We start from the raw sequence: 25,621 nt of genomic DNA, 5'->3' as shown, positions 1-25,621 counted from the left end.
AACAACACAAGTTGATAAGACCATAAAAGATGCAAATAAAAAAGTACTGGGGCTCATTTCTGGAGGAATAGAATACAAAAGCAGGCAGGTCATCTTAAACTTACACAGAACCTTGGTTCGACCACAATTGGACTAGTGTGCAATTAGATTCTTCATGCTACAAAAGGCAATTGAGGTACTGGAACAAGTTAAAAGAGTTCAACTATCAGGAAATATTCAGAGTGTTGCTCCTTTCTCTAGATAAGAGGAGACTTGATATATGTCTTTAAAATTATGATACAGTTCAACTGGGTGGATGTGGAGAACCTTTCCACTTGTGGGACGAATCCAGAACAAGGAGACATAATTACATGATAGCCACTGACAGATCAAATGAAGAATTTTCCCCCACCACAGAGTAACGGGAATGTGGAACTTGCTACTATATAGATAAATTAAAGTTGATAACTTTGATTCTTTTAAGGAAGGCTTGGTACATACATGAGGAAAAAGGAAAGAAAGATTGTTCAGGGGACAGGGTGGGAGGAGGAGATGACGACGACAATGACGCTTGATCTTCCTGACATATATTAATGACCCTAGACTGTGATGTTCAGGGCATGATTTCAAAATTTGCAGATGATACGAAGATTGGAAACGCTGTCAACTGTAAAGGGGATAGTCGTGAACTTCAAAAGAGCATAGACATGTTGGTGGATTGGGCAGACAAGTGGCAGATAAAGTTCAATGCAGAGAAGTGTGAGGTGATTCATTTTGGCAGGAAGAATATGGAAAGACAGTATAAAAACTCTAAAGGAGGTGCAGGAACAGAGGGACCTCAGTGTATACGTGCACAAGTCATTGAAAATAGCAGGGCATGTTGAGAGTGCAGTTAATAAAGCACATAGCATCTTAGGTTTTATTAATAGGGGTATTGAGTATAAGAGTAAGGAGGTCATGCTGAACTTGTATAAGACACTAGTTAGGCCTCATCTGGAGTACTGCGTCCAGTTCTGGGCGCCATACTTGAGGAAGGATGTGAAGGCGTTGGAGAGAGTACAGAGGAGATTCACATGAATGATACCTGGGATAAAGAACTGTAGCTATGAGGATAGACTGGAGAGGTTGGGACTGTTTTCCTTGGAGAAAAGAAGGCTGAGAGGAGACTTGATTGAGGTTTTCAAGATCCTGAGGGACATGGACAAGATAAATAGTGAGAAACTGTTCCCACTCAAGAGAACATCAGGGACTAGAGGGCACAGATTAAAAATAATTGAGAAAGGGAGTAATACTGATGTGAGGAAGAATTTTTTCACCCAGAAGTTGATTGGAGTCTGGAACGAGCTTCCTGAGAGGGTGGTGAAGGCAGGTTCAATCGAGGTATTCAAAAGGGAATTAGACTACTATCTGAAAAGAAAGAATGTGCAAGGTTACGGGGATAAGGCAGGGGAGTGGGACTAGGTAGAATTCTCTTTCAAAGAGCCAGGACAGACTTGATAGACCGAATGGCCTCTGTCTGCACTGTAAGGATTCTGTGATTCTATGTTAGAATGGAAGTATACCTGCGTAAGAGTGTAAAAAATGGCATAGACCAGTTGTGTTGAATGTGCAGTTACTCTTATGTAACATATTAATATTCACTGTTGTCTAAACATAACGATTTAACATATCTTCCAAAAGAAAAAAGAAAAATGTCCGGTTTATTAGAACCTTTATTCTAATGTTTCATTAATAAGACACTAACCAAAAATCCATAATACAACTCAATTTGTCGATTAAATGATTATTTTTTGAGGAGGGGGGGATTTAAATCAATTGCTTGTGTTTAATGAACTAGATATCTGAGATTTGGATCTATTTAAACAGATCTATGAACAGAACAGAGTTATGAAGTCAAGGTCATGAAGCCATAGTGAAAATAGATGGGCTTAATTTTATTTCTGTCACTTGAATACCTGTTGATCACCGAGCTAAATTGTGTGCACTATGGCACTAAAATTCACCAGTGTTCACCAATCTAAAATTCAGGTTAGCATCAGTATATTCAGCATACTTCCACATAACAAGCTGACAACATGACAGCAATTTCAATGGCATTATTTAAGAGGATATATAAGATTTAATAGACCATATCTTCCCCACCTATTTCCAAGGTATGGCTGTATAAAATCTAACTTTTAGTAAAATAATTCTCAGATGACTGCACACCAAAGTCAGTAAATTTACATATTTATTGTATTTATATTTTCTGTGTATGCCAGCACAGCACCACCAAATGTGATGAAGATTAGTGGTCAGTGTAAAATTGCTTCAGTTATTGGCAAAACCCACAACCCAGTATAAGGAACACAGGAACGTAACAGGAGAAGGCCATTTAGCCCTCTCAGGCCTGTTCCGCCTTTCAATGCAATCAAGGCTGATCTGCAACCTAACTCCATATCCTTTAAAACCTTTAGTGAACAAAAATCCATCAATATCAGATTTAAAATTAACTGATCTAGCATCAGCTGCCATTTGTAGAAGAGAGTTCTATGTTTCTACCTTTATATGTAGAAGTGATTTTTACTTTCACTCCTGAAAGTTGTCTCTCTAATTATTAGACTATGACCCCTAGTCCTAGACACACCAACCAGCAATAGTGTCTATTCGTGCAGTTGCTACAATTGCAAGACACAAAAATTGTGCATCGTTTATAAGTCAGGGGATGAAAAAGAAAAAAAAAATTAAGAAATGCAACAGAGAAGAGCCTTGATTATATTAGAAGTAAAAGAAAATCTACTCTACTGCATACATTAACCAAAGAAAAAGTAAACCTCTGTACCAACTTATTTTATTCCTACTCTATCTTATTTTATATATGCCTAATGTCAATGTCACTAAAAATTGAGAAAAATCAAACATTATTTTGTAAAATTCCAATTATTCCATTTATGTTACCCATCTTCCTAAAACCACTTTGGTTAATACAGTGAATTAGATTCCATCTGTACCCCTCCTGATAAGCAATTTCCCATAGTGGAGCTCTCACACTTAATTCTGGAATTAGATCCTGATCAATATGCACATATGTTAACACAAACACAAAAATAACATATTTCAATAGCACTTGGCATTATTTGTTGCAGATTGCACTGTGATGGGAAGTGTCTCAATATCATATGGGCAATTCTGAAGCAATAAGTTATGAACCTGCTTCAAACACTCACAGGAATTACACACAGCAGTTTTGGCACAATTACAGCTTCACGCTATTAGAATGCTGCGAGCGTAAATGGAATAGAAGATGCAGGGAGTTCAGTTTTACTCCACTGATTAGATGGGGTATATAAAAAGGTGTTTCTTACTGGCTGTATGTCAATTTCATAATGTAAGAGACTGGAGTCTCACCAGAGGCACTGCAACACTTCCTTGGCAGATATACTTAAAAATTGTAATTTAAAAGACTCAAATTAATAAATTAAGTTTCATTTGTCTATTAAGCAAACATAAAAGTGGACTAAAAAAAAATCCTCCCTACCTGTCCTTAATTTTCAAAAAGAGTTCAACAAAATTCATACTCAATAAACCAGCGGCTGATAAATTCTACACAAAGCTTCTTCACAAGGCTTCCTTACTGGCAAGAGTTGGCTCTACATAATAACAACTTATATATAGCGCCTTGAATATAAAAAAAACTCCCAAAGCACTTCACAGGAGGATTATAAAGCAAGATGTGACAAAGTGGGGTTAAGCAATCCGAGGCTGGCAAGTGATGAGGCCTAAATTAATACTCAAAATAAAAGTGGAAACTTTAATCACATGTGGCTTCCTTCAAGCTCAAGTGATGCCACGAACCTGTGTCTGTCCAGGCCAAAAAGGTCAAACTTGATTACTTATCAGTTATATGTATGTACCTCTGGCTTTCTGTTACATAACATTTTTGGAGTATAGACACCTTTTCATGTCAAATTCTATCTTTGAGTGAGAATTGGAGGCACCTGGTAATGAAGTGTGCTTAAGTGATAAAACTCACACACACAAGCACAGGCAGTATAATGCAGAACATTCTAAAAAGCTTAAATTATCATGCACACAAATCTGAAAAACTCAGTTTCAAATGGCTATCAAAGTCAGGAGGGAACATAGTCACAGGCAAGACAGTTATACCAGCAAAGAGTTGAAAATGGACCATCACAGAAACAAGTTTTGGTAAATATTGTGTCTTTAACCAGCATAATTTAAAGCTCTTAGAGATACGATTTGCCTGCTGCAAAATTCTTAGATGGTTCTTCATCGGAACAGCTCCAGGATTATATAATAGAGAATGAGCGAACACTCAAAATCTAAATCTATTGCAGCAGCACAGCAACTGCCACGCTATCAGGCTTTTATTGTGTTTCTCAGAAAGAAGCAAACATTAAGAACTGACTCTCTCTTGCAAGTCAAAGGCATATATCAGAACGTTAGTTCATTCCTGCTGGTTTCATCAGCAATGATATAAAAGCTACAAAAGAACTAGCCAGGAAATTGAGGTGAGAATTTTGGTCTACAGGGCAAGACTATTCCAGAATTGGATTTGTCAGCCGGCTGACAGTCAGCACTCTTCCTATTCCTTTATCTGCTCATTTTTCCTCCTTCCCCATTGGTTCTCTGATGTCTTGCTGTGGTTATGGCACCATACGCCTTGTTTCTCCATCTGTACATTACAAAGTGCTCATTCTTCATATGTGAACAAAAATAGTGAGCATCAATACACTATTGGAACACAGGAGCTATCAATGCAAAGCATGATCTTATCCTTAACCGAAATCCAAATACATACTTCCAACAATGGCTGTTGGCTAGCAATCAGTACAAGGAACTGTAGCCAATTCTCCTCTCCCTAAACCCATCATGAAGGTTCATTGAAACATCCCTATGCGACTGTAACAGAGACCAAACAACTCAGCATAAACAGGAATTAAACCTGGTACCTTTCTGGGTTGTTTTCAAAACCTTTAGACATGCTGACTTAATCACCTTGAGGGATACCTTCACACTTTATGATCCTCCTCTATTCCTATACTGCTTAAACAGAGGCAGTCTGTAGTGTAGGTTATAGTCACACAGCAAAGCAAACAACTTGAAAAATTAAGGTATGCAGACTTTGAAGATCAGAGTTTGAAACTGTGGTATAGGAATGCGGTTGTGAAGGAAAATGTATACAGTCGTTTGGGAGTACAGAAGTTGAGTATTGCTGAAAGAAAAATGACATGCTGTCGAAGTTTTCAGTCTTACACTCATCAGGATCGGCGCAAGAATACAAATTGTAAAGGGAACAGCAATTTATACTGCTTGAGAAGAGTGTGCTAATTGGTTGGCAAGTGGACTCTGATAGAGACATTGCCATGGAGAATGCACCAGGGAATAGTTGACTGTCAAGCTTTTGTTTAAATTCAAATCAGGCAGGTTGACTCTGATTAGTCAAGGTATTGCCAAGGGGAATTAACCAGGGAATTGCTGCCCCCAAAGCTTTTGTTTAGTTTAGTTGATAAAATCGCAATGTGCGGACAAGCTCCCTCTGTCTGCAAAGGACAGGGCCCCATGTATGAACATATGTAGGTTCTAGCACGCGTATGTGAGCTATGCTCCAAGCCCAAATGATAATCTTCAAGTGGTTGTCAGTGTAATTCTTAACACAATCAGGATTGTTTAGCAAGTGTTGTGCAATTGTGGAATCACATCTAATGTTGGACACTGCATTTCGAGTTTTGCAAGCGCGAGTTGCCTGTTGCAAACAGCCAAAGGGACATGCTGTTTGATACGATCTGCCAATCATTAGGACGTATGGTCTACATACCTGGAATCACACCAGCACTGAAATTCATACACTGATCGATTCAGTATGTAGAACCAGTCATAGAGAAGATAGGGCGTGGGTATAGATAGGTAAGATAGGGAAGTGGTGCCCTTTTATGCCCCATCTTATTTGACTGGTTCTGCACAACATGAATTGGCCTAAATGATTGGGCGAGTTGCTGCAACCAGTTCGAAGCAAATTTTCCCACATATACGGTGAAGGATTCCTTCACCTTTGTGCCCATATGCACGTTCGACGTTGCTAGCTGTTCACCAATGTACTACTCAAGGAAGCCACAGACATTTGCACCATATCACTATATCATGGCGATCTAGACACACCGCTATTGTCCGAATCTGCATTTATTGAACTTATGGACTCAGCAACTCGTGCAGCTGAGTTCAGTTTTTAACAACACCATGTATGCCCAAATAGATGGTGTTGTCATGGGGTCCCCTCTAGGCCCAGCTCTCACCAATATCGTTGTTGGTTTCCATGAGAAACGTCTCTTTGACAGAATGGCACCTAACCTCCTACCCTTGCATAGTTCCAATACATAGATGATATGTTTGTTATATTTGAATCCACAGTGCATGTAAGAATTTCCTTATACACTTGTAAAAGTTAAACAGGGATTTATAGGTTTTTAATAAAACCAAAGGTCAGCAGAATTCTCCAGACAAACCTTGTAAGGGCCGATATCAGCAGAACGCTCCAGAAAGACTTTGGAGATCATAAGGGATTAACTGGGGGGATGAGGATAAACAGATAAGGGTAAAGACAAACAGCACCTGGGATGGAGCCAGGTGCCTGGGACTGGAGACATCTGCGTATCACATGATTATGTACTGACAAGATTAGAATTTGAATAATACAAATGTGTACGTGACTAGTTGTATATAAAAAGATGGTTTCCCTGTAATCGGTAGAGTTCTGTTTTAGCTAATCTAAGGCAGACTCTCCCTGTGTTTGCTTCAATAAACAATCGTTAACCTGTATCTGAGTCTCCTGTGGTCTATTCTTAGAAGGCACCAGAACACACCTTAATGAGCTCCATCCTGTGCTAAAATCACTTTTGAAATGGAGGAATCAAATGAGCTCCCTTTCCTTGACATGCTAGTTGAGAAATCTGCCAATGGGTTCTCTACTACTGTCTACTGCAAGCCTACTTTTACTGGTCAATATAAGCGTTGGGATTCCTATAGTTCCACGCGCTATAAGATTGGCCTTATCGGCAACCTCATAAATAAGGCCCAAGCCATTTGCTCGCCATGCAAGCTTGATGCTGAAATAGGGCGCATCAAAGCCATCCTGTAGGATAATGGCTACCCTGAACATATCATTGCTCGCTGCATATCACGCAAAATGCATGAATGAGCCTAAGCCCACCATTTTTGGTCCTGAGAAGTGCATGGTTTATCTCAGGTTGCCCTGGCAGGGTAAGATGTCTCAAAGATTTGAGCAAGAGGTGAAGCTAACCGTTTCATGCTGCTAATATGCAGTTGCAACATGAGTGGCATTCGCCACTAATAGGATGCTGCTGTCAAGCCAAAAAGACGTTCTGCCTATAACACAAATGAGTAATGTAGTAAATCAATTTCAGTGCCAGTGTGATATCACGTATGTAGGCACTACGTACTAACGACTGGCAGATCGTATCAAAGAGTCCATTCAGCTGTTCGCAAAAGGCAAACTGCTGACCGTACCCAACCAGCCCATGCTTTCAAAGCTCAAAAGTGTCCAACTTTAGATGTGATTCCATGAATGGACAACTCTTGCTAAACAATTCTGATTGTACCAAGAATTACGTAGACAGCCACTTGAAGATCATCAGTCGGGCTCAGTGTGGCTCAATTACACATGCTAGAAGCTACATATGTTCACACACAGGGCCCTGTCCTTTGCAGACAGAAGGCCCATGCATTGCACCTTTTTTAACTAAGCAAAAGTTTTGGGAGCAGCTATTCCGTGGTTCATCCCCATGGCAATGCCTCTACCAGAGTCCACTTGCCAACCAATTAGCACTCTCTTCTCATGCAGTATAAATTGTTGTTCTATTTAAATAAATTGTTGTTCTATTTAGAATAGGTATTCTTGCGTCTGTCCTGATGAGTGTAAGATGAAAAGCTTCAACAGCATGTCTTTTTCAGAAAATCTATATGTAAAGAAAAAGAGAAGAGTTGAATTCCAGAGGTGGGGTGAGAGTGATCATCAAGGCAGCATTTCACTGAGAGTGGCATCAAGAAGCAAAATTGAAATCAATGGACATCAGTGGGAAAACTCTGATTGGAGACATTCCTAGCTCAAAGGAAGGTGGCTATGGTTAGTGGAGGGGGTTGGTGGAGGCCAGTCAACTCAGCTCCAGAACATTGCTTCAGGAGTTCCTCAGGGTAGTGTTCTAGGCCAAGCCATCTTCAGCTGCTTCATCAATGACCTTCCCACCATCAGGTCAGAAGTGGGGGTGTTCCTTGATGATGGCACAATGTTTATCACCATTCGCAACTCCTCAGATACTGAAAGAGGCTGTGCCATATGCAGCAAGACCTGGACAACACTCAGGCTTGCACTGATAAGTGACAAGTAACATTCATGCCACATGATTACCAGGCAATGACCATCTTCGACATGACAGAATCTAACTATTCCCCCTCGGTATTTAACAATAGCACCATTGTTGAATCCCCACTATCAACATCCTGAGGGTTACCATTGACTGGAAATTGAACTGGACCACCAATATAAATACTGTGGCAACAAGAGCAGGGCGGAGGCTGGGAATTCTGTGGCGAGTAACTCACCTTCTGACTCCCCAAAGTCTGTCTACTATCTACATGGCACAAGGCAGCAGTGCAATGAAATACTCTCCACCTGGATGAGTGCAGCTCAAATAACACTCAATAAGTTCAACACCATCCAGGACAAAGCAACACGCTTGATTGGCACCCCATCCACCAACTTACATGTTCACATCCTTCACCACCAATACACAGTGGCAGCTGTGTGCGTGTACACCATCTACAAGATGCACTGCAGCAACTCACCAACTGCTCCTTCGACAGTACCTTCCAAACCTACGGCCTCTACCATCTAGAAGGACGAAGGCAGCAGATGCACGAGAACACCACCACCTACAAGTTCCCCTTCACATCACACAGAATCCTGACTTGGAACTATAATTGCCATTCCTTCACTGGTCACTGATCAAAATCCTGGAACTTCCACCCTGACAGCACTGTGGGGGTGCCTGCACCATATGGACTGCAGCAGTTCAAGAAAGCACTACCTTCAGAAGAATACAGAAATAGGACAGGAACAGACCACACAGCCCATCGAGCTTGCTCCACCTTGCAATAAGATCACGGCTGACCTTGGGCCTCAATTTCATTTTCCTGCCCACTCCCCATATCCCTTAATTCCCCAAGACCCCAAAAATCTATCCACCCCAGCCTCAAATGTATTTAATGATGGAATGTCCACAACACTCTAGGGCATGGAATTCCAAAGATTCACAACCCTTTGAATGAAGGAATCATCTCAGTCTTAAATAATTTGCCCCCTTATCCTGAGACTGTGACCCAATGTTTTTGATTCTTCAACCAGCAGAAAAGGTCTTTCAGCATCCACCCTAACAAGCCCCTTCAGAATTTTGTAGGTTTCAATGAGATCACTTCCCATTCTTCTAAACTCCAGAGTTTACAAGGCAAATTTACTTTCATCATAGGACAACCCCTCATCCCAGGGACCAATTTAGTGAACCTTTGCTTTACTGCCTCCAATGCAAGGATATTCTTTTTCAAATGAGGAGTCAAAGACTGCACATAGTACTCCAGATGTGGTCTCACCAAAACCCTGTACAATTGTAGCAAGACTTCTTTATTCTTGTACTCCAATCCCCTTGCAATAAAGCCAACATGCCATTAGCCTTCCTAACTGCTTGCTGCACCTGCATTTTGTATTCTGTATAAGAGCACATTCAAGTCTCTTTAAACATCACCCCTTAAGTTTCACCCCTTTTAAAAATATTCTGCTTTTCAAAATGAATAACTTCATACTTCCCTATATTATGCTCCATCTGCCATCTTGTTGCCCACTCACTTTAGCTGTCTATATATCTTTGTAGCCTCTGTGTCCTCCACACAGCTCATATTTCCATCTAACTTATCATCAAACTTAGATACATAACTCTCTGTCTCATCATCTAAGTCATTAATATAGCTTGTAAATAGCTGAGGCCCCAGCACTGATCCTTGCAACACTCCGCTATTCACTGCCTGTCAACTTGGAAAAAACCCAGTTTATGCCCACTCTCTGCTTTCTATCAATTAACCAATCCTCTATCCATGCTAACATATTACCCCCAACTCCATGAGCTCTTACTTTGCTTACTAACCTTTTGTCTGAACACTGTTTTGAGTTTTGCAAGCACGGGCTGGTTAGGTACGGTCAGCATGCTGACCATACCCAAACAGTCCATGCTTGCAAAACTAGCATCCAACATTAGATATGATCCCACGATTGGACAACACTTGCTAAACAATCCTGATTGCGCTAGGAATTATACTGAAAACCAATTTAAGATTACCAGTCGGACTTGCAGTGTGGCTCACTTACGCTTGCTAGAAGCCACATATATTCACACACAGGGCCCTGTTCTTTGCAGATAGAAGGAGCAAGCCCACTCATTATGGATTTGTTTAAGTTTGTCATTCTTGTGATTGGAATATGTCAATTTCAAACTTAACATGGAATTTAATGGTATTATGATCACTATTTCCCAGAGGATCTTTTACTATGACATTACTAATTTACACTGTTTTAATACACAATACTAAATCTAAGATAGTCTTATCCCTAGTCAGTTCCACAACATATTGCTCCAAGAAACTGTCACGAAAACATTCTACAAACTCATCTCCTAGACTACTCTTGTCAATTTGTTTATCTCAGTTGATATGAAGATAAAAGCCCCCACAATTATTACATTTCCTTTGTTACAAGATCCGATAATTTCTGGTATAACTACTGTTAGTGAGCTTATAAACTACTCCCATCAGTGTTTTCTGACTCCTTGCTAGTCCTAATTTCCACCCATACTAATTCTATTTCATGTTCTTCTGAGGCCAGGTCCTTTCTAACTAATGTCCTTATATCATCCTTTACTCGCCCTTTACCATTCTATCTACTTTTCCAAAATATTGTGTACCCTGGAATATTTATTTCCCAACCTTGATCATCTCGTAACATGTCTCTGTAATGGCAATTAGACCGAAATCATTTGCCTCTGTTTGTGCCACGAGTTCATCTATCCTATTGTAGATGCTTCATGCATTCAGATAAAGAATCTTTAATATAATTTTTTACTTCTATTCCCTTCAGTGACCATATCCACTGCTGTACAATTTTTGTTAAACTCTCTCTCCTTTCCTGTCCCATTCTGCTTGCCTTTACCCACATTGCTATACTGTTCCAATGACTCAGCTTTTCTCTGTGAATTTCTAAATCTCCCTTCACCCGAATCATCACCACCCTACCCCATCCCAACACCCCCTCACTCCACAACCAACATTCGGCAATTAGAGATGGGCAACAAATGCTGGTTTGCCAGTGACACTCACATTCCAAGAATAAATAAGAGGAGGAAAATCACGATTTACTGTTAAGAATTAGAAAAATCCATTGAATAGTATTTAGCAAAAGAGGTCTTGAGGCACAGTAGGTAGCGTCCCTGCCTTGGAGCCATAAGCTCCAAGTTTGAGTCCCGCTCCAGGACTTGATGGCCACAGAAAGGGAGTTCATAACATGGTCAAATCCTTCTGATACGCCCAAGGCAGGTGGCAAGAGCAGGAGTGTCTCCTGGTCAGCCAGAACCTGCAGAAACCACTGCAGTGCCTCGGCAAGCGTAACCATGGACCAATGCATGAAATCCATGGTTGCCAATGTTCTCTTAGGGCATGTTACCTAAAGAGAGAGAGTGTATTTAGCAAAGCCACAAGAACTATGGCCTTCTTAAAAATGAATCAGAGTGACACCTGAGGTTTCCTTACGAGACGGTCAGAGGTCGTGCTGAGCAAGTTTTTATTTTAACTTTGTCACCAAGGACATCTTTATAGTGAAATATGCATTCAATTGCAAAAGATTAAAGTTATGTAAATAATTCAGACTTGACTATGAGAATACATGCTGGCATCATTTTAGTTTAAAAGCTTGGATGGAGAATTTTGATGACTTAGTAAATGCACTCTGTGGCATGATATGAAGCTATAGACTAGGATTTGCAGATTCAATTTCTGGTCAATGTTCCGTTATTTGGTCCCAGATGGATGGAATATCTGGAGCATTAGAATTGACCTCAGTGCAGCTAGACTAGAAACAGGAATATGCAACCATAGTTTTCTAATTATTACTCATGGAACTATGCTGCTACGTGCTTATGTGGGTGTTGAACAAGGACATGGTTGTGCTCAATGGTAAAATTGTCACACGATACCTACTGGTTAATACCCATTGTAGCTGATATTACCCGATCCTATTCATCTACATGCAGCATCAGCCAAAAACACAAAGGATTCCATGTGTACACTGATGACGCCCAACTCAACCTCATCATCACCTCTCTTGAGCCTTCTACTACCTCTGAGTTGTCACAATACTCATGTGACAACTGGTATTCAATGCACAGAAATTTCCTCTAATTAATTATCAGGTAGATAGAAGCTGTTGTCTTTAGACTTTGGCATAAACCAAGTTTGCTTATCTCTGATTCTATCCTCCACCCAAACCACTGTCTGAGATTGAACCAGACTGTTCATAACCTCAGGTGAGATCTGACCCTTTGCTGAGCTTCCGAGCACAGATTCTCACCATAACCAAAACAACTACTTCTACCTTCATAGTATAGCTCATCTCCACCTCTGCCTCAGCAAGCCAATCAGTTGGTGAAACCATCATCCATGTCTTTGTTATCTACGGATTTAATTATTGCAATGCTCTTCTGGCAGGCATTCCACTTTACATAAATTTTAGCTCATCCAAAAACTCTGTGCCCATATCCTAACTCACACCAAGTTCTATCACCCTTATGCTCACCAACCCATACTGGTTGCCCATCAGACAACACCTCAAAATTAAAATTCTCATCCATATTTTCAAATCCCATCACAGGCTCATCCCTCTATACCTCTGTGACCTCTTCCAGTCCTTTAACCCTCCAAGATGTCTTCTCTACTCCAATTCTGGCTTTTTTCACGCCCCCAATTTCCATCGCCCTATCATGAGCACCGGTGCCCTCAACTCTGAAATTTCTTCCCTAAATCTCTTGGCCTCTCTATCTTGCGCTCTCCTCCTTTGGGATGTTTCTAAAAGGCTACTTTTTTGACCAAACTTTTGGTCACCTGTCCCAATACCTCTTTATATGGCCCATTGTCAAATTTTGTTTGATAACATGCTGTAAAGTACCATAAGATGTTTCACTATGTTAAAGGCATTACATGAAGTTGTTGTTGTCTAGGCTCAAACCTGATGAATGGGCACTTGGCCAATATGCCAAAGGTGCTGATGGATCATTGGAACTGTACCCAACATAAATCAATGCATTCGAAAATGAAAGATAAAGTTAAATAAAAACACGCAAAATTCAAATCCATCATCAGCTAGGGCTTTCTTGCTTGTATGCAGTGATGGTAAACTTTGCAAATTCTGACTTTTATTTTGAAGACGTGTGAAAAGTTTAAATGACATAGCTAGAACATCTGTTGAATATTAAGCAGAAAGCACAAATTTCTTTCAGAAAGGAAGGCAAGGGTGAAGCCAACAGAAGTGTCTTAAGACACTTGTTATCAGGTAGCAAATCACGCGCCTATCCTCTTAGATGGAAAACAACCTGGGACTTCAATTTAAATTTAGCCCTGCACAGAATCAAAGCTGCTCTGGAATTAAACACCTATAATTTTTTTTTAAATCGCGGACAGCTTGGTTATAAGACTATGATTCATTAAATCCCTATATTATATTAGACTTTATTCTTCTCACCACTCCAATGTTCACCATTAACTTGGTTTTTTATTAATATTTGTTTTTGGGATGTAAGTTATGCTGGCAAGGCCACATTTATTACCCATCCTTAGTTGCCCTGGCAACCGCATAATACAGGGCTGGAGTCACTTGTAGGCCCCCAAGGGATATTAGTGAACCAGTTGGGTTTTTACAATAATGTGGTCAATTTCACCTGCCAGCCCACAAATCAACAGATTTAATGATTCAATTTCCCAACTTACCATGGAGAAATTTGAACTCTTAGCCTCTGAACTGCGACTGCAGTATGATAATCACCAGGCTACCATAACTTCTCATTATTCAGAGCAGCAAGTATAGTTTCAAGCTTCCTAACATCCACAGCCAGGAGCCAACACTATAATTCAAACCCAAAACAGTTGGGAAGATCAGACCACGTAGACATTAGGGTTCAGTAGAATGGAGAAAAGTCAGAGGGGTGTGGCATATACATACACTCTGATTGACTTGGATGCAAATTGTAAATCCTGATTGGAGGGGGGCGGCGGGAGGTTTCCATTTTATTCACCCACAAAGAGGCACTGGTTGTCAGTGTGATTCCTCTAGAATCCTGTAAGTCATCTTATTTATAAGTGTACCTCTTCAATTGCTATATTGCTATGCTACTGTTCATGGATATATGGGTCTCATTGTGTTTGTTTAACAGTCACAACAAATTCCTACCAGACAGAAGCCTCGAGAATAGCATTATGACTAAAATGGTTTTAGAACAAAAAAATATTGAGGGGGAACAGACCCAAGTTCCAATATTAGCCTTGGATCTGTGGTAACACCTCTGTCAGGAAGTTCTCAGTTCAATCCCCACTCCAGAGACTTGACCACATAATCCATGATGACACCTCAGTGCTGCATCTTCAGAGGTACCGACTCTTGGATAAGATGTTAAAACAAGTTCCTATCCCACATTTAAGATGGCCATAAGAGACGCTATGGCATTATTTGAACATATGGAGAACTTTCCCAGTGTCCTGACCAGCATTTGTCCCTCAATCACCATTGCTAAAAATACATTATCAGCTAATCTTTCTTATTGTTGCCTTGCATGCCCATGTTGTGGGCAGGTCACTAGAACAGTATCGAAACCTCAAAAGTACTTAATTGGCTGAGAAATGTTCTGAGACCCCCCTGGGATCAAGAAAGTGCTATATAAATGAAAGTACTTTCTCAAAAAACAGACAATGCTGGAACTCACCTGGTTCAGCAACATCTGTGGAGAGAGAAACAGAGTTAACACCATAGGGTGGTGACCTTCGTCAGAATCCCTCTCTCTCATTCATTCCACTTTTGCTGCTGGGGCATTATTGTACTTTACTCACCACTACCTATAAACATAGAGCTATAAGGACGTCGAGGAATAAGACAGCTTCCAATCATTGCAACATCTATTAAGACTAGCCCTCCAGATGCACAACACCTGCTTCATGAGCCAGTAGAACCACAGTACAAAGCCAACATAAAAGCAGCTTTACTGTTATATTGCAAAAAAGCAATTTTTATATGAAGACACTACTGTTTAAAGGGGTTTAGAAAAATAATTAAAGGGACTACAAGGCCAAGATCAATTTTTTTCAAAAAAGCAAAAAGCTGAGGGAGGAGAGTCAAGTTTTAAACTTAATTGAACATATAATAATTGAAGTGAAAGAGTTCTCAGAAATTTACAGCACAGGCAAGGGCTCATCAACCCATCGTTTCCATGCCAGCCTAATCCCACTTCCCACTAAAGGAGCAATCCAGCCTAATCCTACTTGCCTGTTCTGGTCCGTAGCCTTGTAGCTCACACTACAATTTTTTTTTAAATGTTGAGAGTTTCTGCCTCCACCATCCTGTCAGGCCACGAGTTTCAGATTCCCATCACCCTCTGGAAAACATTTCCCCTCAAAACCTCTCACCTCTTATCCTAAATCTATGTCCCCTGGTTATGAACTCCTTCTGATCCACTGTAAGTAGAGCCCTCATAAATTTATACACTTCAATTGGGACAACCCACAGCCTTCTCTATACCATGAAAACAACCAGGGAGGAAATAACGATGTTCTGAGGATCATTTTCCAATCCTCACTAGATACAGGCGAGGTCCCAGAGGATTGGAGGTCTACAAACTTTGTACCATATTTTAAAAGGATGCAAAGGATAGACCAGAAAATTATAGGCCGGTCAGTCAAAATTATAGGCCGGTGGGCAAATTATTAGAAATAATTAGAAATAATCCCGAGACACAGGATAAACTGTCACTTAGAAAGGCACAGATTGATCAGGGATAGTCGGCATGGTTTTGTTAGGGAAAGATCGTGTCATACTAATTCAATAGAATTTTTTGAGGAAGTAAAAGGAGAATTGATAAGGGTAGTGCAGTGCATGTTATCTACATGGATTTCAGTAAGGCATTTGACAAGATCCCACATGGCAGACTAGTCAGGAAAGTGATATCTCATGGGGTACAGGGGAAGGTGGCAGGTTGGATCAAAAATTGGCTCAATGACAGGAAACGGTCGATGGGTGTTTTTGCAAATGGAAAACTGTTTCCAATGGTGCTCCGTGTTGGGGCCCTTGCTGTTTCTTGTATACATCAATGATATACTTAAATGTGGGAGGCATGATTGGGAAATTTGCAGGTGCTACAAAAATTGGCCGTGTAGTTGATAGTGAAGAGGATAGCAGTCAACTTCAGAATTATATCAATGGTCTGGTTGAGTGGGCGGAGAAGTGGCAAATGGAATTCAATCCGGGAAAGTGTAGGGTAATGCATTTGGGAAGGGCAAACAAAGTAAGGGAATACTCAATAAACGGAAAGCTATTAAGAGGGGTTGAGGAAGTGAGAGGCCTTGGAGTGCATGTCCACAGATCCTTGAAGGTGGCAGGGCAGGCGGACAAGGTGGTCAAGAAAGCATATGGAATGCTTTCTTTTATTGGGCAAGGTGTTCAATGCAAAAACAGGGATGTAATAATGGAACTATATAAAACGCTGGTTAGGCCACAGATGGGATTTTGCGTACAGTTCTGGTCACCACATTACAGGAAGGACATAATTGCTCTGGAGAGAGTGCAGAGGAGATTTACAAGAATGTTTCCAGGGCATGAAAATTGCATCTATGAGGAGATATTGGATAGGCTGGGGTTGTTTTCGCTAGAACAGAGGAGGCCAAGAGATGACCTAATTGAGGGGTACAAAATTATGAGGGGCCTAAATAGGGTAGATAGGGAAGGCTTGTTTCCCCTAGCTGAGGGGTCTATTATCAGGGGGAATAGATTTAAGGTGATTGATAGAAGGATTAGAAGGCACATGAGGAAAAAGTCTTTCACCCAGAGGGTGCTGGGCGTCTGGAATTCACTGCCTAAATTGGCGGTTGAGGCTGAAGTGCTCAAGTCATTTCAAAGATACCTGGATCTGCAAATGAAGTGCTGTAACCTGTAAGGCTATAGACCAGGTGCTGGAAAGTGGGATTAAAATAAGCGGCTGGTATCTTCTTTCTCTTTTTGGCTGGTGCAGACATGATGGGCTGAATGGCCTCTTTTTGCACCGTAACTTTTCTATGATTCTATGGTCCTAACCCTAACAATCCATAATAATAAAAGCAAAATACTGTAAATGTTGGAAATCGGAAATAAAAGCAAAGTGCTGGAGAAACTGAGCAGCATCTGTGGAGAGAGGAACAGAGTTAACATTTCGAATCCAACATGATTTCTTCAGAACTCAATTGCCAATCCAATATTTCCTCATTACAAAAATTTTCCAGTCTAGGCAACATCCTTGCAAATCTCCTCTGTACCCTCTCTAGTGCAATCCCATCTTTCCTACAGTGGTTACCAGAATTGCACACAGTACTCCAGCTGTGGCCTAACTCATGTTTTAGAAAGTTCCAGCTCCTATATTCTATGCCTCAGCTAATAAAAGCATGTATCCAACATGCCTTTTTGATCACCTTATCTACCTGTCCAGCCATCTCCATGGATCTGTCAATATGCATTCCAAGGTCCCTCTGTTTCTCTATGCTTCTCAGTATCCAACCATTTATTGTGTATTCCCTTGCCTTGTTAGCCTTCCCCAAATGCATTATTGCACACTTCTCTGGATTGAAAAACATTTGCCACTGTTCTGCCTGCCTGCATAGTTCCCTGGCATCTTCCTGCGGTCTACAGCTTTATTTTTCTTCATTATCAACCACATGGTTGTATCATCTGCAAACTTCTTAATCATAACCTCTATGTTAAATTCCAAATCATTGATACAAACCACAATAAACAAGGAATCTCGAGCTAAGCCCTCTGAAATCCCACTGGAAAAAGCTTTCAAGTCAAAAAAACACGCATCAACCATTACCCTTTCTGCCTCTGAGCTAATTTTGGATCTAACTCATCAGTTTACTTTGAACCCCATGGGCTTTTACTTTAATGACCAATCTGCCATGTGGGACCCTTATCAAAAGCCTTGCTAAAACCCATATAAACTACACCAAATGCACTTCATTGCCCTCCTTGTTACCTCCTAAAAAATTTCAAACATGTTAGTCAGTTACGGCCTTCCCTTAAAAAATCTGTGCTGTCTTTGATTAATCCCCGCCTTTCTAAATGAAGATCTATCCTGTCCCTGAAAATTTTTTCCAATAACATTTCCACCACTGAGGTTAGGCTGACTGGCCTGCAATTACCTGGTCTATCCCTTTCTCCATTTTCAAACAATGGTACATTAACAGTCCTCTGGCATCATGCCTGTAGCCAGAGAGGACTGAAAAATGATGGTCAGAACCTCTGCTATTTCTTCTCTTGCTTCCCACTACAGTTTAGAATACATTTCATTCGAACCTGGAATTTATCCAATTTCAAAAAGGTTAAGCTCCTTAATACTTCCCCTCTCACTATGCTAATTTCATCTTATACTTCACATTGCTCCACCCTGATTGCAATGTCTGTATTGTCTTTCATTTTTGAAACATTTAGAAACCTACAGACAGCATTTCTCGAACACCTGTCTCCAGAATCTGATAATTGATTCAGATAAAATGGCACTTTTTAAGGATGAAAACAAAAGCTATGGGAAAGGGGGGGAATACAGTATACTACTTTCTAATGCACTAATGATAAGAAATATTATAAGCTGCTGGACAAGTGATAATCTCCTTTTTAGTGTAATTCATCTCGTTACCTAGAAGAACACTATTCATTATAATATTCCCGTAACAACTGCTTTTGATTTCCACAGCCTGCTTTATCAACAATCAAAAGCAATCTAGAGCACAGTATGCTGCAAACCATATAGGTGCAGGAATTAACCCATTGAAATATCTTCTATTATTAAATGTCAGTGATGTTAACTGCTTCAATAAGTCACTCTCTTACTAGTTTCAATCTTCTCAATCAACTGTACAGCATTTTATTTTACCAGTTTTTCATGGAGTTATTTAAGTTTCTATCTCTCTGACGCGTACAACTCCTCCGAAATGGTCTTGACGATACTATGTTAAGTGGTAACTTTTGCATTTTGGGGTTGCTTCATTCCAAAGCAGTAAGCAAGCTGGACAAATAAAGGAAGTGATACTCAGCAATTGTCTCACTAACACACATTTCACAAAATCGGCTAACCGTTAATTTTGTTATAATAGATTCATGAAGCTATCCATATTCATTGTGGATAGACAACTTCAAACAAATCTCAAGTTTATTGCAATCAGCATGCTAGCACCATTGTGTATCACAGATCTTGTATTACAGAAATTGCTTATTAATTGAGATTATTACAGTCACCATTCTACTAACAATTCTACTTGAAATACCTTGTGTCTTGAGAAAACCCTGAAGTATACTGCAGAATTAAAAAAGCATTTTAAGAGCAAGTGAGAATTCACTTTCCTGGTAACAATTTTTGTGATCATCAATCTCAGTCACAGTGCTCATAGAAACAAGTCACTCCAGACAAGTTTGCGTTCAGTCATCCTTTTGTGCATGATTAGATTCAAGGTAATTGAAACATGAAGCTAATATGAGCTGAAGCACAACAGCTGTGCTACACTGTGCAATGCTCCCAAGGAAAATCTCATTAACCCCAAAGTTCTACCTATAGGGCAATTTTGTGTGCTTCTCTATCAATGTAAAAAGTACATCTGAATTTAGAAAATGTAATAATAGTATTAGATTTTAAAAAACCCTTAAGACCTTGTGCCACCCTTTAGATAAAGCATTGAATGCTAGCAACCCACAAGTAAAAGGCTTTGAAAAGTGAATCCCTTTTACTTCGTTAACTTAGAATATGTACAATGTGGGACCAACTGACAGAAATAAGAAGCATTCAGCTACTCAATATTCCCTTTTAAATCCAGGCAAATTTACTAAATTAGCAATATCACTCAGAGGCTTTTAAGAAGTAAAAAGCGGGTTAAACCACTGTAGTAAGAGATTCCACAATACTGATGTCCACAACGCAAGGGAAGGTACTTCAAAAATTATATTTCCTCTGCAGCTGCATGTTTCATCTGAATCCACATAATAAAGTACAGACGTCTATGTAAATGTAATCTTTGACCATGACATATGAAAAAAAATAATTTAGACTAAATCACAGCTATTGGTTGACTGCACAGGTTTTAATCAGTAAAGCCTGGTTAAACTTCCTGATCTCTCTTTTGAATCGCTGTACAGAACCGCTCTCATTGTACTTAGAAAGTAACAAGGTACCAGATTAATCTGGTACCTTGTTACTTTCTAAGTACAATCGACAGATTGCTAGAAATAGTGCAGGGAAGAAACAGAAATATCATATTTGTGAACACTATCATGGTATCCATTAGCTCCTAAGAGAAAAAGAAATTAAGTTAAAAAGGCCTCTGCTTTTAATATTTTCTTAAATCCAGAAGGCTGGTCTGTCTATTACAGGAAACGCAGATATCTCATTTGCTGGCATTCACTTTCAATGCACAGTGATGCAATATGCTAATGCAGGATAGTTGGTCACCCAACTCTCAAACTCAACAATAAAACATGAAGCATTATAATACAGATATATGCCAAAGCTAACTACGCAGTACCCCTACAATTTTAATCGCATATAAGTGCAAAAAATGCTCACTGAGGTTTAAAAGCTTCTCTCGAGTGTATGTTCTCTAAAAACTTTTAAGACGGTGAGGGAACAGAGAAAGAGAAAGGCGGGAAGGAGGCAGAGGAGGCAAGGAGGTTGGGGGATCGCAAGCCGAGCTGGGGTCACAAAGAGAGGGAATGCGTGAACAGACAAGGGGGCGCCAAGAGGGGAGGGGGGCTGGCGCCAGGAGGGGAGGGAAGGGGGGCGGGGGCGGTGGCGCCAAGAGGGGAGGGGGGGGACGCAAAGAGATGGGGGGCCCAAAGAGAGGAGGGGTGCGCAAAGAGTAGAAGGGAGGCGAGGAGGGGAGGGGGAGGCAAGGAGGGGAGGGGGAGGGGGAGGCGAGGAGGGGGCGAGAAGTGAAAAGGAGACGAGGTGGTGAGGCGAGGAGGGGGAAGCGAGAAGGAGTTCATCAGCAAAGCAAAAAGTAAAAATAAAATACTGCAGTTTTTGTGCTTCCACAATAAACAAAACAGGGAGGGAAATGTTATTAGTTCTCGAATACATGACATAAACTCTATCAAAGGTTAACTGTAATGGGTTTCATCTGTTATTTCCTCATGAACTTACCTAAATCTGTGTGTGCACTGCTTAAAAGTTGTTTGAACTTTTCATGACGGGATTTTTCTCTTATTGTCATTGGTGGTGCCCCTGACGCATTCTGATCTGCAATTCGTGCCACTAATGGAATAACAGGCCGCGAAGGGAGTGACTGCTGTTTCTGGAGTGTTACTCTGCCTAAAGAGCCACCTGGAATAAAAAAAGAATTTAGTCATTATTTTTCCTATCACAGACAAATTGGCTGCATCTCCCACAAGCATAATGACAATTTGAGAATATTATAGATTGCTTTGTAATCATACAACCAACTGCTGAAATGGATTAAAAATATTATGCATATATATTTGTTAACAGATTGACTGCAAGATCACTCATGGAATTTTCATTGTGATAGCATCACTTGCCACTCCCTTGAGCAGTCCACGTATATCCACTCCCATGGCTAGTCTACCCATTGATTTGAAGGGTGTCTTTACCTCTTACTATCTACTTAAATGTAGCAAGGCCAAGGAATTTAGATATAGATCCCTTATTACTAGTTTATTGGATATACCATATACCATCTCATGACCTCTGTAGCTTCAGATTGCTACCAAATTATAGATTAAACAAGGCAGTTTTATTGAACATTAAATAAGTAAAAATACTCAATGCAAGCAGTGTATTTAGAGAAAGTACAAAATTTACCATTCTCCTGAAAATGTCAAAAACCAACAGATCGTGTTCCTGTGCCACCCTTCCACATACAATTCATCCAAGACACGTGGTTGCTAACTACTCACTTGACTATTTGCTACTGCAGCCTCGAATTAGTCTGTTACTCCTGACTGCTTTAGGCTGGCTGTTGATCTTGGTGCAAATCCAAGATATACCTCTGAAGTTCTTTGAAGAAATCTTGTAAGAATTAAACTAAAAGCCTCTAAAACTCACTCAGAAATGCTAATTCAAACATACTTCAAAAAGATTCACAGAATGCCAAATATAAAGCAGGTTTGCTGAACAGAGAAATCTCTAGCAAACTTTAATGCTCAAGACCTGCAATTCCAGGATTTCCACAATACTGAGGGCACACCTGGGCAGATAAGCACGAACAGCTCTGCACTCAACTGACACTGGCATTTGAAATAAGCTTTTGTTTCAAAAGAACAACTTACAAGTGCTTCATACTGCAATGAATACTCTCTGCTGTTTTATTAATTAATAACAATACTTGATTTTAACCCTGTGTAGATTGTAACCAAGAACAAAGAATGTTATTATGATTTAGTGAATGCAGATCCCTGAAGCCAAGCAATAGCCTCATTTGCTGAGTTTAAGGTGATTAGTCCGCCACTTAGTCTGTAGATGGGGCACTCCTCGGTAACATGTAGCATTGTTTGTGTCTTTTCATAAGTGCATAAGGGTTTGTACTGAGGCCCCAGCGGTGGAGATTAGCTGCACAGGGGCCCTGACCTGTCCTCACCCTGTTTAGCAAGGGCCACTCTCACCGTGGCAGTTCAAAGCCTGCCATCTGACAGATGGGGTTTGTCACAAGGAATTTGTTAGTGACTTCCCGTTCCTTGCTCTAAAGGGTATCTGCTGGTAGATCTTGCTCAGGAAGGGTGCTCCATATGGAGCGACAAGGTGAAAGGCGAGCAGTAGATGGGTTGAACAGGTCATCATGGAGCAGTAAGTGAGATGCAGCACAGGTGATTTCAACCAGCTTGTGGGTTTTCATCAGTCGGCAGTGAGTGGCGGAGTGATGTTTGCAAGGACAGGAAGCCACAGGTGGGGTGTTGGGCAGAGTTCCAGTTATGATGTGCATTGTTGCCAAGTGTGTGTGTGTGTGTGTGTGTGTGTGTGTGCGATGACCTTTGCCAGACAGGTGCACAGTACTCTGATGCGGAGAATGACAGGGCAAGTGCTTAGGTCTGGAGTGTTGTGGCAGCAGCACCCCATGTAGGTCCAGCAAGTTTGGTTAGTAGGTTGTTTCTTGTTCTTACCCTTGCTGCTGCTTTCTTCAAATGCTCCCAGAAGAACAGAGTCCTATCTAGAGTCACTCTCAAGAAAGAATCCAATGAACAATCTAGGAAAAAAATAAATTGCACTTTTGCCTATCAAACAAAATCTACAGCACAGGAAGCTGCCATTTGGCCTACCATATCCGTGCTTACCAAGAAAAGATCTAACCAACCTAATCCCACTTTCCAGCTCTTGGTCCAGTCTTGTAGGTTATGGCACTTCAAGTGCTTTCCCAATTTTTTTTTTAAATGCGATAAGGGTTTCCGCCACTACCATGCTCTTTCAGGCAGGGTTCCAGATCCCCATCATCCTCTGAGTGAGAATAATTTTCAACTACCCTCTATAAACCTTCTGCCAATTACTTTAAATCTATGCCCCTGGTTTTTGATTTCTCTGCTAAGGGAAATAATCTTTCCTATCTACTCCATCTGAGCCCCTCAATTTTATACACCTCAATTAAATCTCCCTCCAGCCTCCCCTGCTCCAAATAAAATATACAATCTTTCCTGATAGCTAAAGTTCTCCATTCTTGGCAACATCCTCGTAAATCTCCTCTGCACCTCTCTTGTGTGATTATATCCTCCCCGTAATGGATGACCAGAATTACAGGCAGTGTTCTAGCTGTGGCCTAATTAGTGCTTTGAACAGTTTTAGTGTAACCTCCATGCTTTTTATATGCCTTGGCTAATAAAGAAAAGCATCCCATATGCCTCCCTGAACCACCTTATTTACTTGTCCTACAACTCTTAGGGATCTGTTGACATACACAGTAAGGTCCTTCAGTTCCTCTACTCTTCACAGCATCTTACCCATTTATAGTGTATACCCTTGCCATGTTTGTTCTCCCCAAATGCATTGCTTCATAATTCTCTGGATTGAATTCTACTTGCCACTTCTCTGCTCACCTGACCAGTCCACTGATATCTTCCTGCAGTCTACAGCTTTCTTCCTCACCAATACACGACCAATTTCTGTATCATCTGCAAACTTTTTAATCATGGCCCTACTTTTAAGTCTAAATCATTGGTATATACTACAGAAGCAAGGGATCCCACAGGTAACAGCCTTCCAATCACAAAGAACCTGTCAACCATTATACTTTGCTCTCTGCCACTGAGCCATTTTGGATCCAACTTGCGACTTTCCCTGAGGTTTGATGGACTTTTATGACCAGTCTGCCATATTGGACAATGTCAAAAGCCTTGTTAAAATCCATGTAGACTACAAGGAATCCATGTAGCCTTATTGAGGTTAAAAAGTCTAATTCATACTTAGTAAACAACAAGTGAGTTTATATAGAGACGCTGACTGCCCTTCTGATTCTTTATAGCATTTTTAAGTTTTGTCCCAGTTCCTGTATTCTCTCCTTATAACTAAAGCTTTACACTCCTGTTGTCTTCTTGATGATTCTCTTCAATATTATTTCTAATGACTTGACATCTTTCTCAAAGGAAGGTGCCCAATACATAATACTCTCATGAAACTTCACTAACATTTTGTTACATTTAGCATTATCTCTATCCATAATAGTTAAGGTCCCAATGCTTTCAAAAACAAAACTCTTTCCCTCACTTTTAAGAAGAACTTGAAAGAAAATAAGCTATAACATTGAAAACCAGCCAAATAAACAACTTTGGGTAAGCCAAAAAAAGAAAATTGTAGTCAACTTCAGGAAAATATGAGAAATTTCTCCTCAGATCCTCGATACTTTCCACAAAACTGGTTATCCCGAACTATGCACCCATCCAAATTTCCTTAAGAAGATGGAGCTATCTGGAAGCAAAAAAATTATTTTTATCCAACTTGTCTCTTCATAACAGCTTTGAATCACCATCTTGTTCTAGCTTCTCTTTCAGTTCCCTCATGCCTTCTCTGAATACATGCCATCTATGGGACTCACTTCCTGCTTCATGAATCTCATTCCCACTAAACTGCTGATCCTTGCCCACCAGCCCACAATCCCAACAGAACTGTCCCCTTCCCTTACAAAATTACCATCACAATTCCCCTCAAAAAATCACTGGCTCTTCTATCCTTGCAATCTACTGCCCCATCTACAAACTCCTATTTCACTCCACTTCAATACATCTTCACCTTCCAGATCTGTACCAGTTTCACCAGCAACTCCC

General features: G+C 40.5%; 1 protein-coding gene across 2 annotated transcripts in view; it reads right to left on the bottom strand.

The window, feature by feature from the left end:
• The window catches only part of LOC144683527 (TBC1 domain family member 22B-like), a 370,874-nt gene that overhangs the window by 276,972 nt on the left and 68,281 nt on the right, over positions 1-25,621 (bottom strand). The window contains exon 4 of one of the 2 annotated variants that reach the window (XM_078546604.1): positions 21,501-21,680. In XM_078546604.1, coding sequence (XP_078402730.1) covers positions 21,501-21,680 — 180 coding nt within the window. The remainder of the gene's footprint in view (positions 1-21,500; positions 21,681-25,621) is intronic. The other variant, XM_078546605.1, reaches the window with a different exon arrangement.

The sequence above is a fragment of the Cetorhinus maximus genome, chromosome 8 (assembly GCF_964194155.1).
Source record: "Cetorhinus maximus chromosome 8, sCetMax3.hap1.1, whole genome shotgun sequence".
Lineage (NCBI taxonomy): Eukaryota > Metazoa > Chordata > Chondrichthyes > Lamniformes > Cetorhinidae > Cetorhinus > Cetorhinus maximus.
This window is presented reverse-complemented; position numbering and strand designations above follow the sequence as displayed.